General features: G+C 38.5%; 1 protein-coding gene across 1 annotated transcript; it reads right to left on the reverse strand.

The window, feature by feature from the left end:
- Window positions 1-1,045: 1,045 nt before the first annotated feature.
- On the reverse strand, window positions 1,046-16,130 carry slc25a24l (solute carrier family 25 member 24, like). The gene is made up of 10 exons (XM_067454296.1): window positions 15,761-16,130; window positions 15,492-15,618; window positions 13,477-13,564; window positions 13,067-13,178; window positions 11,942-12,100; window positions 7,917-8,054; window positions 7,732-7,839; window positions 5,159-5,326; window positions 1,911-2,049; window positions 1,046-1,303 (listed from the first exon to the last, which is right to left on the reverse strand). Exons 1-10 carry the CDS (start codon window positions 15,881-15,883, stop codon window positions 1,119-1,121), a joined length of 1,347 nt encoding a protein of 448 aa, XP_067310397.1. The 5' UTR covers window positions 15,884-16,130; the 3' UTR covers window positions 1,046-1,118.
- Window positions 16,131-18,219: the final 2,089 nt, after the last annotated feature.

Raw genomic sequence — 18,219 nt, forward strand, 5'->3', positions numbered from 1 at the left:
CAGGCTTGAAGCGTCTACGCCAATAAGATTTGTTGTATTGTAAACTAATGAAATTGCATGTGGGCGGAGCGACACGTGTCACCCCGCCCCAATGTGTCGCCCCGCCCCATCGTCCAGACTGCACTCTGGGGTACTTGGACCGGCTTGCTTCGTTTCGCTGATGAAGCCATACCGGTGGCGGTGTGTGTATGGTGTCCTCTTGTGGCGTCGTTAGGAATAGGCGAACAGTTACTATTATTTCATCCAGTGGTGCTTATTGAAAATGACGCCCAGGCTTAAAACTTACACACATGTCGCATCGTTTGTGGAAAGTAACGTACAAGTTTTTTTTATACAACTTACCCCGAACACTGTTATATTAATCACACCGTTAAACGGGTCATAGTTGAGTTAAATCATGTCTGAATGTAGGCCTAGATTTATTGTGTTGATTTTAATTTGAAGGACAGATTTCACACACAATAAAATGTAGGAAAAATAAAGCAAGGACAAGGTACCAACATACAAAAAAAAAAGCATTTGTGTAATTAGACTTGTCTCAAACAACATATTGAGATAAAGCCTAGCTCTTGTGACTACTAGCCTCTTAATCTTAATTTTCATCCAAATAATATAATTTTTACATGTTTCAATACTGCCAATTGCAACAGGTTAAACACCTCCACAGAAAAAAAAGAATAATATATATATATATATATATATATATATATATATATATATATATATATATATATATATATATATATATATATATATTTGCACATAGGGACACTATTAAGGGAGAGCTGCATTTTCACTTTACCACCTGTGTCATAGTGATTAAGCAGGCCTACATCATATTGCACCAAGCAAATAATGTTTTTTTTTTTTTTTTTTTTTTTATCTCAGTAAGGTTGGTAATATAATTAACATGTCATGAAAAAAAAACTGATTACAGGCTATGAAATATGAACTCAAATGACATAATACCTCAAACAGGTATGCACAATAATGATATGGTGCTCATCTACTCGTTAAAAGGCTCAGATATCACCATTCCAATAGGTAACAAGAAGGTACGTAATTTAATAATTCAAATAAATAAATAAAAAACATTGACTCAAAACCATTCTTCTACGTTAGAACACTGAAGAAAGCAATGTCTCAAATTTTGAGGTCAGGGTATAATTAAGCAAAACACAAGGAACTGCTCTCACAAAGCTAGCACCCATTCCATTATAAAAACCCCTGACTCCATATTTCTCATAGATCCCGATGAGTCCTTGAAGAGCATCTGCAGGCTTGTGTGAGGTCGAACAGAAAGCTGAGATTGTGAGAGAAAAGACAACACAGAGATCAAATTACAAATATTTTTTGTAAATCCTAAAGAAATTCACAAGACACATACTGATAAATTCACACAGTCTGGGATAAACGTATCCTTTATGTTCTATGAATGTTTTTTCTAATCCGTTAAGTTATGTAAACGTTATTTCTGAATGTTCTCTGAACGTTTAAAACAACCAGTTTGTTTAAATGCTTTAATAAAACAGTTCATAGTTACCAACATTAAGGAAACATTCCTTTTTTATATTTTTTCTACATTATGGGAACGTTACTTTTGTATTTAAACACTCTGAAAAGGCAACATTTAAAAAGAAAGTTAGACGAACGTCCAAATGAGTTTCAGACAAAATTCCACGAGAAAGTTATTGTTTAGAGAACATTAGAACATGTTAACAACCAGATAACTTTGAACAAATATTCTATTAACATTATTAGAAGAATATTTGTTCATAAGTAAAAGAGACATTGTCAGAATGTTACGCCAAAGTTCTGAGAAAGTTCCCTATTAGCTGGAATTCTGATGCTGTGTGAATGCAGACAGAAGGTGAGCATGATAATGCAAATAATTACAGGATAACATTCACCTTGAGCTTGCTGTTGTGTTCTAATGACAGCCAGTGGGTAACTGGTGGCCTGTCCTGATGCAAACGCTGCAAAACTGAAGAGGAAGAGCTTGGAGTCACTGATGTGCTCTGGATCCTGTTTTGCCCAGCTTATAATCGACTGCCAGAGGAGAAAGGTTTCGTGTTAAAATGGTCATGAACTTAGAAATCAGTTTTTCCTTGACATATATTAGGCATCAAGTGAACATTTTGTCCTTAAAGTTAATGTGTTAAAAGCAGGAAAAATTTGCAATCATACGTATTTGAGGGAGTATGACATGGGCCAAATTTTGGATGACTGGGTCAGAGCATTTGCCAAACTGCAGCTCTTGTGGGGTGTTCCCAGTCTGCAGTGGTCAGTATCTATCAAAAGTGGTCCAAGGAAGGAACAGTGGTGAACCGGTGACAGGGTCATCGGTGGCCAAGGATCAATGATGAACGTGGGGAGTAAAGGCTAGCCCATCTGGTCCGATCAAACAGACGAGCTACTATTGCTCATATTGCTCAAGAAGTTAATGCTGGTTCTGATAGGGGGTGTTCTGAAAGGGTGTCAGAACACACAGTGCATCGTAATTTGTTGCATTTGGGGCTCACACCAAAGATTTCACACACCAGTCAGGGTGTCCATGCTGACCCCTGTCCACAGCCAAAAGTGCCACCAGTGGGTGCGTGAGCATCAGAATTGGACCACGGAGCAATGGAAGAAGGTGTCCTGGTTTGATGAATCACTTGGATGGCATCGCTTACCTGGGGCACACATGGCACCAGGATGTACTATGGGAAGAAGGCAAGCCGGCGGAGGCAGTGCGATGCTTTGAGCAATGTTCTGCTGGGAAAACTTGGGTCCTGCCATCCCAGTGGATGTTGCTTTGACACGTACCACATACTTAAGCATTGTTTCAGACCATGTACACACTTTCATGGAAACGGTTTTCCTTGGTGCCTGTGGCCTTTTTCAGCAGGATAATGCACAAAGCAAAAATGGATCAGGAATGGTTTGAGGACCAATGAGTTTAAAGTGTTGACTTGGCCTCCAAATTCCCCAGATCTCAATCTAATCAAGCATCTGTGGGATGTGCTGAACAAACAAGTCTGATCCATTGAGGCCCCACCTCTCAATTTGCAGAAATTAAAGAATCTGCTGCTAACATATTGGTGCCAGATACCACAGCACACCGTCAGGGGTCTAGTGGAATCCATACTTGGACGGGTCAGGGCTGTTTTGGCAGCAAGGGGGAACAACACACTATTAGGTCATGTTATCAGTGATATAAGAGATCAGTGTATAAGAGATCATACTATAAGAATAACCTGTAAGTTTTAAATAACATGTAAACTGAAAACGTCCTTGTTAGTCCAGAAACAGCTTTATTGTTACCAAGCCTAGATAACAACTCATTGTGATTTCCTCTACAGAAGAAAATGAACGCCGAACTTCATCAATGAATCAATCAATGATTCAACTTTCACTCTGCCCACTGGCATGTTAGTTAGACGTAAGGAGATAAGAGCAATAACATTACCTTCCAAGGGATCCTAATGCTAGGAATGTGGTTATTTAAATTATATGTAGAAATCGACCAAAGAACGCTCCCTTTGCAATCACTGGACTGGACAATCTCCAAAACTCCCCTTATAAATCAACACATTTTTTATTTACATCGTGCACAACAAAAACTCCAGTGTTAAATTGACACTCCTCAGAGTTTATTTAACTCCACACTCCACACACAAGAGTGTTAAAAGTAACTCTGAAGAAGTGTTAAAGATAATGAGATAATTAAGAGATTAATTAAGTAATGACTGTCTATTAGTGAAGACACCTGATAATAACAAGCAGAATCACTGAAGGAAAGAGTCACCATTTCTAAGTCACCATAATGGAGATCAGTGTTTACTTTAGTTGGGCTCTTGACCCTTGACTTTATAGCTTTATTAGTGTATTTTTCTTGCTGTGTTACCTGTGTCCTTAGAACACACATTTTACAATGGCAAAGAAAGCACAAAGAAAATATGATTAGGAGTTAGTGATGTTTTGAATATCATTATTAATAGTATCATAATTTAATGATCGATAATTATCGTGGCTATCAAAATCCAGTGTTCGGTATTTTGCGTACGTGAGTTTTTGTTGTAGGTGGCTATTGTAGATGGCTATATAAAATAAAATAAAAAACTTGTGTACTGTGCTAATTAATTGAGACTTCTTACAGCTCTTACAGGTTGTTGGCCCTGTTTGTTTCGTTGCTTCTATTGCTCTCCCCTTTTTTGTAAGTCGCTTTGGATAAAAGCGTCTGCTAAATGATTAAATGTAAATGTAAATGTAATGACCTGATGAACTAATAGTATTCTGAAAACAATCTCTAAAGGAATGGAGTGATGTTGGGATTGAACATTATTGATTATAACAGCGTTGTGAAGTTAATAGGACGAGATTCTGCACTAAAAAGTGTCAAACAAAACAACTACTTTGTTGCGTAAGACACACACTGACATCATTAATCAGCGTATGAATCTCAACAATGGTGACAGACAGCATCTCAGATACACAGATCAGCTGTGAACATCACAAAAACAAACTACTAAAAAGTCACATAAAACAGCAAAAAATAAACAAAAATGGTAAGAATAAAAGGAAATTACTACATCATTTGTATACTTTATTCGTGCTGCAATGCATGCTGGGAGCCATTGGTGAGTTTTGATTAGTACACACAGAATGCACTGCAAAAAGCTTTTTAATGGCCACCATTGTTGAGATTCATACGGTAATTCTTCAGAGTTACTTTCAAAATTCTTGAGTGTGGAGTCAAATAAACTCTAAGGAGAGTTAATTTAACACTGGAGTTTTTGCTGTGTGTTTGCACTGTTAGTTATGATGAAAGCATTCATAAAAGAGCAGATATCGAGTTGCAGTGCCGAGATCACTGCATTCATGTGGCTTATCACGGTAGCCTTTATAAAAAACATAATGCTATAAATCAACACTTTTCATGATTAGTTACCCTTGCATGTAATACAAGATTTAAGCCATTCCTAGCAGTGGGCGTTTATACTGTAGTCTCACAGCAGACGCCCCTTCAAACAGAGCCTTCAAATCAGACGGTTAAATTCAGGGTAGGAAAAATGCCTTTAATTTTTTCTACACCCAGGGAAACATTACACTGCCTGAAAGTATTTTGTCTCTTCTTGAGTGAATACTCAGATACCACCTCCAGTGCCCCAAATACCTGATGCACCGCACATTCCACCCCAGCATAAGGTATCATGCAAAGAATGCTGGGTTTGAACCCTCTGTAGAAAGCTGCCACAGACTCGTTCTGGTAAATCAACTTGGCACATCCCAGTACTCCATTGTAGGTGCCAGCAGGCTGGAGATTGAGTCTCACTTTCAGCACCTGCCATTAGAAAAATACAAAAATTCAACTTACCATATCAACTTGCAATACAATTAAGAACACTGGTGTTACTCTACAAAATTGTAATTGTGAATGGTGCAGTACCTACAACTTGGTTTGTACATATTGTTGATGAAAAAGTATTAATATCAAAGGTACTTACAGTATAACTGTATTTATGAATTCTCACAATTGCAACTTTATTTCTTGTAATTCACAGTTGTGACTTACTATTGCGACTATTTCTCATAGTTACACATTTAGTCATAATTGTAACAATATAGCCTATCTCACAATGGCCCTCATTTATCAAAAGTGCGTACACCAAATGTCCCAAACCACGGTGACTGGTTTATCAATATTGACATTGGCGAATGGCATGCTTAAATCCTAACCCAGCTCAGGAGGTGGTGTATGCACATTTTGAGTTAGTGCAAAAATGCGCAGAAAAACAATTCCTAACACCACAAAACCCACTGACAAAGATATGCTATATTATGAACCACTGTAAAAAAAAGAACAACAACAACAACATAGTAATATTGACTAATAAACTTCAGTGTGCGACATGGACTTCAATGTTTAACTTGTGTGACTTTACCAAAGCATTTGATTTGTAAGCATATGTATTCCTCCAGTTACGAGCCTGTGCGCTTTACCTGAAGGGTAACCAACTGAGCCCGGTGAAGCTGGAAGGCTTCAGGGTTAGGCCCGGCAGCTGCGCACGGACTGGGACTGAAAATAATTCAGACTGAGAAAATAATAAAAATGAGATTCTTCTTCTTTTAAATAATAATAATAATAAAATAAATAATAACAACATTCTTTTTCTAAATAACAAGCGTCAATAATAATAAAAATAATAAAAATAATAATAAGAAGAATCTTACAAATTGTCATGCAATTATTAATGTATGGTACTCCACATCACATCACTATTTTACACCCCAATACATGTGACGTAATACGAAATTAAATGCTAATTGTTTCAAAACACGTGTAAAATAATGCATTGTGGTAGGTTATTTCTAATGCAAACAGCTATTTAAGCTGCTTGAGTGCGCTTCTCAACCCCCACAGGGCCCTATTAACAGTACTCGTAATTTGGGTCCATATTTTTTGTTTTTGTGGGTGCCTTTAATCCCACTGTAAACTTCCAAATAAAACAATTTCGTATTCTTCCACCTGGTGATGGTCTCGATCTCTACGTTGGAGAAGTTTAGCTTCTTTGCCGTCTTCCATGTGTCCATGGCGTAAAATGAGGGCATGAGGCTGCGTCCCAATTCGCCTACTTATACTACGGTAGAGTATACTACTCTTTTTGTGAAGAAAAAGTATACTTTTGAGTATGTAGCAGAAAAGTATGCAAGCTTCGGGACATACTACTTCACCATCTTTAATGGACTCTGTCGCTTAGTTACGTGCATCCTGTCACCGTTTATCTGCCCTGTCAATCGTCGTCAAATTCGTCACTGTTCAAATCCTCCACATTCAGATTAATCTCCTACCGTATCGGTGAGAAATGTAGCCGCACATTGATCTGCCATTTGTTGGTCTTTAATGCAGAGAATCTCCTCATGTGTTTGCAGTTTAAATATAATGATGCATTTAAAAGTTAATGGCCAAACGTGTCATTACAAAAGTTCACAATGCTGCTGCAGGTGAAATATAATGTGGACAACACTGTATACATATATTTTTGTCAGGTTAAATACTGATAGTTGGTCACTCAAATCCCATTATCTAAACTTCTCTACTTAAAAGTCGGACTCGCACATCTGCCATGTTTGTAGTTTTTTTAACACTTTTTATCCACGTTTGTAGTTACTAATCTAGTCCTCGTCCAACTTGCAATGGGTTGTGGGCAATATCAGCCGTTAAGAGTGTGCGTCGATCTGTACTTCGAATTCTGACTGGAAATAGTAAACCATCCGGGTATGTTTGGAATACTCTTTTCAACATACTACGATTTGGGACATACTAATTTTATTTTCGAGTACAATTTAGTATGGATAGTATGCGAATTGGGCCGCAGGAAGAGACTTGAATATATAGGGGCATGTTATTCTAATGACGATAGTTTTCAGCCGCAGCATTTATCAAGGGCAAGCATTGCGTACACTTGGATTCCAGAGGTGCGCACAGCTTCATAAATCAGGCGGTGAGAGGAGTGTAAGCATAATCTTACGCCAACATATACGCCCGTTTCTACGCAAGATTGATAAATGAGGGCCAATGTAACTGTTACCTTACATTGTAAGTTGAAATGGCATATTGTAAATTATTGCAACTTATATCATAACTAAAAGTTTACCTTCTTCATAAAAATGATGACAGAAGTAACACATATTTGACAGACAACACCTAACAGTAAGGAACTCCAACCTGTTGTTTGACTGTGATACCTCTAAGGGGTAGAACACAGCATGTGCCACAGCCCCAGACACACAGCCCAGTCCAAACCTCTGATGGACTGACAGACTGTCCCTCTCACCAAGAGCGGATATCCTCATCTGTTGGGAGAGTGACATAAAGAATGTTTGAACATCTCTGCACATGTGAGTGAATGTGTGCATGTTTGTGTGTTCACCTGGGCATAGATGAAGCACTGAAGTGTTGATTGTGGTGTCCCTTTAAGAACATTCACAGCATTTCCTTGCCACAAGGATCTAAAACCTCCAGTCTGCAGCTCTCGAAGTCCCAGAGACACAGCTTTGGATCCAAAAACCTATCCAGTACACTGAAGAGTGTTAGGCTTCCTACCGTTGTTAAATCACACAAATAAACATGTTGTGTATATTTGTTGGAAACTCAGAAGCAAAGACCAGAAGATTTGGATGTATCTTCAGCAGGATTCTTTATTGAGAACACGTGCTGTCAGTAGCTCTAGTCCATCAAGTCTGCTAAGGCAGTGGAAAGAATTTTATGCAACTTTTCCGACAGCTGAAAACATTTTATGCATTTTGGCCATTAAAGGTGCACTATGCAACTTTCCATCCACTGGAGGGTGCCTATTCAAAACAAATGCGTAGTTTGATGACGCAAAGTTTGAGTGCAGTATCTTGGGACATGTGGTCTTCACTTCACAGCCGGTGGAAAATAGGACTCGGGCAGAAATCATGTTCATGCATGCGGTTATTACCGTTACTGTAATGTGAAGCAGAGCAGGACCGAGTGTTGTGGAGCTGAGCGCGGCCGCTGGCGCGATTGTTATACAAACACACGGCTCGCGAACACCGGGACTTTTATTATGACAGGACGGAACACATTCGCCAGGCGCCCGCACTGATCCGCTCTTCCGGTTATGATTATGAGGTAACGCAGCTCTGTTCATCATATTAGATACATTTAAGTGTGTTGAAAATGATGTTATGGCATTACTCTGTGCGTTCACTTGTTCCCACTGCTAAGTGTAAAGCGCTCCTGCCAAATAAAACCCGAAACCGAGGGTAGCGCAGATATGACGCAATTGACAGGCGACTTCCTCAAACGCTATGCTGAAACGTCCCAGTCCTTAGTTAAAATAGAAATTTTCTCACAATTTACAAATAGTTGAAAACATGTGGGATATTGTAGGTACTCAACTTAAAATATATAACACCGGCCTAGTGGTTTATGGATATTTAACTGCAAAAATACTACATAGTGCACCTTTAATTTACACAACAACAGCTTTTTGAGGGGCCTAAAAATGTACATATGTTTGAGATGTACTGTGTTCATTCTCGTTTATTTTTAGCTCGTTTATTCATTGTTAAATAAAGTGACTGTTGTGTGCAGATCTTCCCCTAACTTCTCGTCCTTGCTGCATCTAACTGATCACCTGGAGCCTTCCATCATCTGGCAGCTCCTTGACAAAGATTTCACCTGGATTCACATCAAGCCGCTAATCCCGTCATTCCACCTCAGACCATCGTCCAGACTCCTCTGTCTTGGCTTCTCCCTCCCTCGGCTCCACCTGGGACCATGAACCTTATGGGTCAACCGGGCTCCAAAAAAGGACCAAGGAAAATGAAAGGTCAACCACAGGCGCCACAGACTTGCGAGCTATCCACTGTATTTCGTCTCTCCATCCCTACGGCTCCGTTTGGCTACGCCCTCCCTCAGTCTGACCACACCTCGCCTGCACCACGGACTTATGAGTCATCCAATGCGCTTTGTCCCTCCATCAATATGGCTCTGTTTGGCTACGCCCTCCCTCTGGTTTCACCTTAGCCCTCTAGTACACCGGTTCCTCCTCTGCCTTGGCTCTTCCCTCCCTCGACCCCAACTGTGGCCATCAGCCTTCCAGCTTCACCGGGCTCAGTTGGTCTGACCACACCTTACCTGCACCACGGACTTGTGAGTCGTCCTATGCGCTTCATCTCTCCACCCCTACGGTACAGTTTGGTTCCACCCTCACTCCTCTTCGGAAGATCATCGCTGCAGCCCCATTGCAGCCGCCAGGACCAGCGGTGTAGCCTGGCTCCAAGACTCCACCATCTTTGGGTCTGTTTCCATCGTCCTTCCTATGGTGTTATAGAGGGCTTCTCCATCATGGCTCCTCCTTCCCTCAATGCCGCCATAGGGCTCCATTCTGGCTGGAGCCTGGATCACTATTCGGCTCCCTCAGCTCCTAGCTCCTCCCTGGCTCTGCCCACCCTCCACTCCCCCATGGGCTGTGTTAGCCTTAGTTTGGGTATACCCCTCCTCAGGTCCCCATCCTCCACTAGAGTCCTCTCCTTCTGTAGGGACTGGAGCTGTAATGTGTACATTCTGTTATATTCAGTTAAGTTTGTTCTTTGATTGCTCTGCTGGTTTTGTGATGCACTGAACACAAAGTCACTCCATATTAAATAACTATGGGCTAGCTAACCCAGCAATTAAATGATTTTTGGCATTTGTGGGGGTCATACATTCTGTTATGTTCAGCTTAGCCCTTTTTTGCCTGTGTCCCTGTTCATCTGTTAATTCCCTCACTTAATAATTAGTTAACTGTTCTATTTCATCAATCATCATCTGCCTATTTAAGCTCTGAGTTCTCTCAGTTCTTTGTCCGTTCTAGATTGGTGACAGTTGTTGTGTTTGCACTTTCTTAAGTGTTTTCTCCTGTGTGTTTGTATTAAAGTCTTTTCTAAGTATTTATCTAAGTCTATTCTTTATTTTTGTGAGCTTCGTTTGCACAGCAACCCATGGCATAAACAGCATTTTATTAATAGATAGATCTACTATGCTGTTGCTATTGCATAAGAAGTGAAGGCTACTGCCGAAACATGCATATGAATAGAGGGAATAGGATATGAGCTGCTGCAAGGAAAGTAGAGAAAACCTCCAAGCAGACCAAGGAAGGTGGTGCTGGGGAAGGAGGAGGGCTAGGAAAATTCTCCTTGGAGTGCTTCACTGAGGCCCCGTCCACACGGAGACGCTTTTAGCTGTATATGTATACATTTTGTACCATATCAGCGTTTCGTCCACATGGATCCGGCGTTTTAGAAGCATGAATCCGTTATTTTTTGAAACCGGGTCCCAAAGTGGATAAATCTGAAAACGACAATCTTCCATTTTCGTGTGTACACCGAATCCGTATTTTTTCTGAAACGGTGATGTCATCATACTACATCCAGCACGGTGAAAGAGTTAAGGGATACAACTACGGGCACTGGGCATGCGCACATCAATATCACATTATTTAATTAACGTATCTGCATTATTGTAAGGGTATGTTTTAGGTTAGTGTAGGTGTAGGCATTAATAAAACACATCTGTTAAGTAGCAAATGTTTTTATTGTTATTTTATTGTGAGATTTTGCCTTACCTCCTAACACTGCTATACCCCTTCTAGCAAAAACCCTTCTTCTCCGTTTTTAGTGTATTTCTGAGGCAGAATTACAGCACCACACACTGGCCTGGCATGCAAACTACATCGTTTTTAGTCTGTTTCGGTAATCTCGTGTGGACGCAGATATTTCTTGAAACGAGGAAAAAAAAAGATTGGATGGGGAAAGCTCTGGCTTCATGTGGACGGGGCCTGAGTTAAGCCAGGTCAAAAACAGAAGCAAATAGACTTACTATATAGAACAAAAATGATTGGCTGGCTAAAGCAGTCGGCTTTAGGAGAACCAGCTGCTTAGAAGAGTTTCATGACTGTGTTCATAAACTATGTCTAAACTTTTCCCGATTTAATACAACATATTATTACAACAACAAAAACATACTGAAAATTTACTTTTTTTCTGGCTGTTGACAGTATTTTCTGAGTATTCAAAACAAAAAGCAAAAAACCCCTCTGTAAAAACCCTTTAACTGTAATAAATCAACAAAATGAAACAAAAATTCTGAAACTGGCTTTTTCCATTATATTCTGGAAATTTTGATAATGCTTAATTTGCATATTTAAACATAACATAAATGTAGATTGTAAATGTAAATTCTATTTATTTACTGGCAAAATAAACCAAACATATGAATGAGTCATTTTGAGTAATCATTTCCCAAAGTTGTATCTTTAGTTTCTATAAAGTTGCATTGTTAAGTATATAACAACGTTCATACTTTAGTTCTTTTGATTTTAAAACCAAAGACATTTAAATGAATTTAACAGCAAGTGTGGATAGCATTTGTGACTGACAAAAATACCTGAAGTCTTGTCTTTAACATGTCAATTGGAGCTGTCACAGTTCTGGACACTGCATCTGCCAAGCCTGCAGCTAATATAAAGTTCCCCCAGATTGACAGGTCAGTCTCGTCCTGGGATAACTCAATAGGCAAAGAGCGGCTCTCTCCTACATCAAACACCTAAAAAGTAAACTTACTTTAATCAACCTGATGATGAACAGTGCAGATTTAGCATATGATATATGTGCAAAATCTTGAAGTAATTGTTGCAATAAAATGATTTTTCTCATGTAATACTCTGTATGTAAAGTCTTAGAATGTTTTAGAAGGTTTTTAGAATAATATCTTAGCTCTTAAGGTCCACACAATGCAAGTGAATGGTGACCAAAAGCTCCAACACGGACATAAAGACAGTATCAAAGTAGTTAATATGTTAATATTAATATTGATATTAATAGTGGTTTAATCAATGCCTGTGTGTTCTCACCATTTTTGGGTCATAACATAAAATGTAATTCCTGGATGGATCTACATAAAGGCTGCAACATACTCCGCAAGAACAGAGAACAAAGTTCTTGCTCCCAGTGCTGCGAGAACAAAATAACGTCATTTTGTTCTCGCAGCCCTGGTTTGGAAGTTCTCGCAGCTTGTTCTCGACACATCGCCTGAGCAGAACTTTTTTCCTTTTGAGTGTCCGAGAACTATCGTGTGATTGGTCAGACAAATAAAGTGGGCGGGGTTAATGCGGAGAAACGCAGATGTTCGGCACCTGCTTTTCTCATGAGGTATGGCATGTACTGCCAGAACGAACTTTGTTCGAAGAGGGGGATTGCCATGTTAATCTTGGACTAAATCGGCCACCGTAGGAGTTAAAACAAAATCGGAATTGAGAAGAACTGAAACTAATATTCACTGGATGGTCATATACCTTTACACCGCTAGATGGGGGAAAATATCACACAGTGTAGCTTTAAGAGTGTTTTGCAAAAGATAGAAAGTCAAACACATCTGATATGGCATTAGGAGTGGGTTAGGGTTTGGTTAGGTAAATAATGAGATAATTTTCCTTTGGGGTGAATTATTATTGTACGTTTTAAGTAAAAGGTATTTAGGTATCATTCATTTTAGGTATTTTAAAATTTTTACCAGGTTATGCTTCCAGGAAGATACTAACTCTCCAATGTTTTCTGCTGGATTAATGATGACGTGCTGCAGGAATTCCTCCCAGTCTACGGTCATAGAGTTGTCTTCATCCATCCTAATAACAATCAGAATTAGATGTTAATAATCTAATAACTTATTTATAATACAATAAAGCAATTTCCTAAGCAGTGGATGGATTTCATGCATTTAATATTAAATGTATCAGAACACAAGGTCTATTTAAGATTTAAATAAATCTGTAAGGAAAGTATCAGACCCCATATTACAAAAACATGGAGTGATCTTGATATGACATTTATTTTCTATTTCTGTTACAAATGGCATAGAAATTAATATCAAATAATCATTATAAAATATTGCAAATGTGAAGGCAGCAGCATCAGGTCTCTTACATTTGAATGATTCTCTTTGCATTGGTTTTTGATATGACCAAACCTAATTCCTTAAACAGAATCATGATATCATCCAGGTCAATTGCCCCTAATAAGAGGAAAGAATATATATTAAGTTCAATTCTAATTTATATAGAGCTTTTCACTATACATAGTTTTTAAAGCAGCTAGCGCGGACAGATTTCTCAGTACTTATGTCACTTTTTCAAAACTCTTCACAGTTATCTATGTAAGCTAAACTGTGGATTATGTTTTATGTTGTCTTTCATTCTAGTGTTGTGCTACAAATTTGTCTCCTTAGTTGAAATTACCACCACCTATCATCTAATTAGTTCCCTTGTTACTTCTGTTTATCTCCCGTTTTGTTATATACTCACGTGTATTCATGTTTTATGTTATAGTTTGACAATTGAATTGGTCAGAACAGCTCTGGTTCAAGCATAGTTGCTCCACAAGTCCAAACCGAACTTCCCAACCTCAAATGTTGTGGGCAGGGCTAAGTTCAGCTAGCATTCAGGCTTTTATGGATTAAAGCCTATTTAGATTTAATTAATTTTTGTTATTGATGTTGGATTGAAAACACACAGTGACAGAAATACCAATCATCAAAATGAGTAAAATTGAAGAGGACTGCCTTTTTCTCTGGAAAGACTGGACACTATTGGGATATGCGGAGGGCTTTTTACAGCTGTAAATAACTTTTCTGGAATGGGATGAGTGACATCCTCTGCCAGATGCTGCTGCTGTGGGAGGATCACCGTCTTGTCGCTGAGTTTATGGATTAAACGCAGCATGCCTGTGGGTATGCTGATCCTCCCTTACCTTGGGAGTCAACAAAAACAATGTCAACATTCACTCTGACACCCTGGTATATTCCATCACCAGAAGTTCTGTCTCTCCCCACTACAGAATGGATTAGTGGTCCCAGCCCGGAGAGTCACGGAAAGTTAGAGAGATCTTCCGCCGTGTACTTGAGTTTGATGCCCGAGCCCAACCACAGATACAGAGCCTGAGCCAACGCCCACCACAGACCAAATGCGAGTGCCGCTGCCACCCCGGAGCCAGACCCAGCCAATGCATCCGTTGGCTAATCGACTTTCAGTCAGAGCCAATTCCTGCCCCTGAACTACCTGGTCCCTTCCAGTTATCTGCCTACCCCGTTATCTCTATCCTCCTAGCTGGACTTATCTGGTAAAGTGGTATCACGCAGCCCCTCAACTTCACCTTCAACTATCTCCTGCTCCCCGCTCTTAACTCCACCTTGGCATGTCTGCCCGCCTGTGGCACTATGGCTCTGTGCTTCCTCAGCTCTGCCTTGGTCCGCCATCACTCAGGCGGTGAATTATAAACAGCAGAGAGTGTTTTTCTTGCTTTGAAAGAGATTTTACAAAATAAATCATTGTACAATGCTCCCGTTGTTCATTTTGTTGTTGTTGTTGTTGTTGTTGTTTGTTTCTTGTTTTATGAGTGACACGGTGTGTTATGGAAGAGATATGTGCAGTGTTTCCGTAGTTTTAGTGCAATTTGAATGTGAAATTAACTGCCGTGCCAAGTTGAAAGTTGGTTAGAGTTTTGAAAGTATTGAGAAATGCATCCTAGCAATTGTAAAAAAAAATAAAATAAATAAACACTTTGTAATCTGTTACCAGAGGTGACTGTGTCAAAGTAACATTTAAATTGCAGAAATATACTGTTAAGACAATAGTCGTATCATGCAGTCAGCTAACGTATTAATTTCATCAAAAAAATAAATAAATAAATAAATAAATTTAAAAAAAAAAAAAAAATATATATATATATATATATATATATATATATATATATATATATATATATATATATATATATATATATATATAAGCATATAAACATATTTTTGACAGTGTTTTGGTAGCCTACTTTGTTTTGTTAGTTGAAAGAACATACACCACTGCACAAATACCAATTCAAGCTGTTCAATTAAAGCATAACAAATTATAGCATAGGTATTTTGTCAATTGTCACAGACAACTTACCACATTTATTTCTGTCAAGGGCATGGAAATCTATTTTCCATTTCTTCTCTCTGTCCATCATGTAAATAAGAAATTCTTGATAGCTTAGACGTCCATCCTCGTTTTGGTCATAATTGGACAAGATTGCCTGAACGAAAAATTATACACTATTATTTGCTCACCCAGAAAACAATTGTAGCCTAATCCATCCAGAGGCTATACATGAATTGATTAGGCCTATACTTTAATACCTTTACCACTCTGCACTTGAAATCAATAGAAAATCTTACTTGAACCTTTTCACTAACTGGTACCACACCTATCCTTCGCATTTCACTCTGCAGCTCCTCGTGAGATATAAAACCGTCTTTATTCTTGTCGAGTTTATCAAACAAGCCGCGGAAGTGATCCATGGTGGTGTAGGCTAAAAGACAAAATGTTACAATACCATACGAGCTTACTTTAAGTTAGCCTATTGGTTTTATTTTGTCGTCAGTTGTTATATTTTGAGCTTATTTACTGAGTAAATATAACGCTGAGTCATATCTTGCCGGAGGATGGAGCATACAGAGCGGTGGTCCAGCGAAATGCCATCCTTCCTCTCACCGGGATCTGATGCTGTACCGAGGCTAACCAGCAGATGGAACTGCGCTGTGTGGTGCGGATCTTCAAAATTGTTCGTAGACCAAACATGGTCATTTCTAAAACCAAACCTATGGGTGCCTGGTTGCATTTTAAAAATATATTCTTATCAGACACGTTATCTAATATTTTTCAAAGATTGGCCGACTTCAAATATGCAAAGTCGGTCTGTGTGAAGGGGAAAGGTTGTGATGGAGAGGAAACAAGATCTTTTGATGGCTGTCTGCCACTACTATATTTAGAGTGCTGCCTGTTAATGTCAGATTTTCCATCTATTTTCAGAAAATGACGTCCAATAACCTCCATATGTGACAACTTTGCTTAGCTTCTTTCTTTACAGTTTCATCTTATTGGGCTAATTAAAGCTTTACACTAAGGGGTTTTACTACACATGGGAGTTATATAATAATCTGTTGCCTGCAGATGTATGCATTTAAAAGGCTAACACTTTATTTTACAGTAGACCTATCCTTGTTACACTTGCCATATTAATAGCCTAACAAATAACCCAATTAACCAAAGCTTAATCCTGTATACCCATACCCAAGAAAATTGTAATATAGTGTAACTTAAATAGTGTAACCTATAAAATTCCTATAAAAATATTATAAAGTAAAATATCTAGCTTCCAGCAGACTGCCTTCTGTATTGAATTTCAATACTCTAGCCATTTTGTCTCCCATTTAAGGCATACATAAAAAAATTAAAAAAATAAAAAAAGTTACCATGTTGCCTTAAAAATTTGAGTTAATTGAAATTAAAAATATGAGTTAATACAATGTACATTTTTAAGTATCGACAACCTTTATTTATTTTATTTTTTTAAGAAGCATATTGGATAATTGTGTGTGTGTTATTTGTGAAACATGCCAAATTGTGCTATTTTCATGATTTATCAATTTTTTTATGTGGTTCAGATACTTTAATATTGTGAGTTTCTATTAATTAAACCAATTTCCTTTATTGTATCAGCTCAGTTTTTTTAATTTCAATAAACTGCATTTTAATGCAACCATGTTACTTAGCTACTTTTTTAAGTTAAACCAGCAACATTTGTTTACAGTGTAGGTCATCGAGACAGATTGTTTAGAACTGGTGTTAAAGGGTAACTTCAGCGATTAGCATATGGCACCCTGGAGTATAATCAAATGATTGTGCTCCCCCCATATCCCCCTGAGACGAGAGATTTGTGCATTTCCACATGTTTTCAACCCACGCATGGGGGATGGGAGATCACACTCACAGCTCAGCTCGCAGCTGCAGGCATTCATTTAAACGGATGCTAAGCAACGTAAATGTTTTAACATCTCAAATTAATTTCTATTAAAGTTAAGCTTCCAAAGGCATGAACTGAAAATGCGCAGACTGAACACACGTTGTGAATGTATGCCACGATTGTGGTCGTGATTTCCTCAGCTCTCATCACGAGAGCACATTAGCTAATTTATGACGTTAAATGTAATCTGACTCCTAATCTGAGTTAGTGCTGTGAGACTCAAGCGGCGACTCACTCATTATATTGAACAGACACGTTCAGTATTTAATTGTAGTGTCTGTTCTCTAACTCAGTCACTATAATCCAGTAGTGGTGGCTTTGGGAGTGGGCTCACAGGGCAGCAAAGCATTCTGGGAATTGTTGTCTTTCATCCCAATGAGACAAAAATACATTTTCTGTATTTTCTCAGTCTTGAAAGCACCAAATTCAAACATAATTTCACATTTCTACTACATTAATGACCCAGTTTAAATACAGATTCATCTTTCCAGCACTGAAGTACCCCTTTAAATGATGGGAACCAATAATAAACAAAGAATAAACAAAGGTCATACCTGGCTGCAGCAGCTAATGCAGCTTACAATAATTTTGGTATAATCAATCAATCAATCAACTTTATTTATATAGCGCTTTTACAATCACGATTGTGTCAAAGCAGCTTCACAGTGTCAAACAGGATAATATTGCGACAAAATTAGATTTGGCTGCATTTATTTTGTAATTAGATTTGTCGTACTGGAGAAAACAGTGATGTTATCAGCTTATTTTAATTTATCATATAGCGACAATGTTGGCAGATCAGTATTATAGTTTATAGAATTAAACAAGACC

The sequence above is a fragment of the Pseudorasbora parva genome, chromosome 9 (assembly GCF_024679245.1).
Source record: "Pseudorasbora parva isolate DD20220531a chromosome 9, ASM2467924v1, whole genome shotgun sequence".
Lineage (NCBI taxonomy): Eukaryota > Metazoa > Chordata > Actinopteri > Cypriniformes > Gobionidae > Pseudorasbora > Pseudorasbora parva.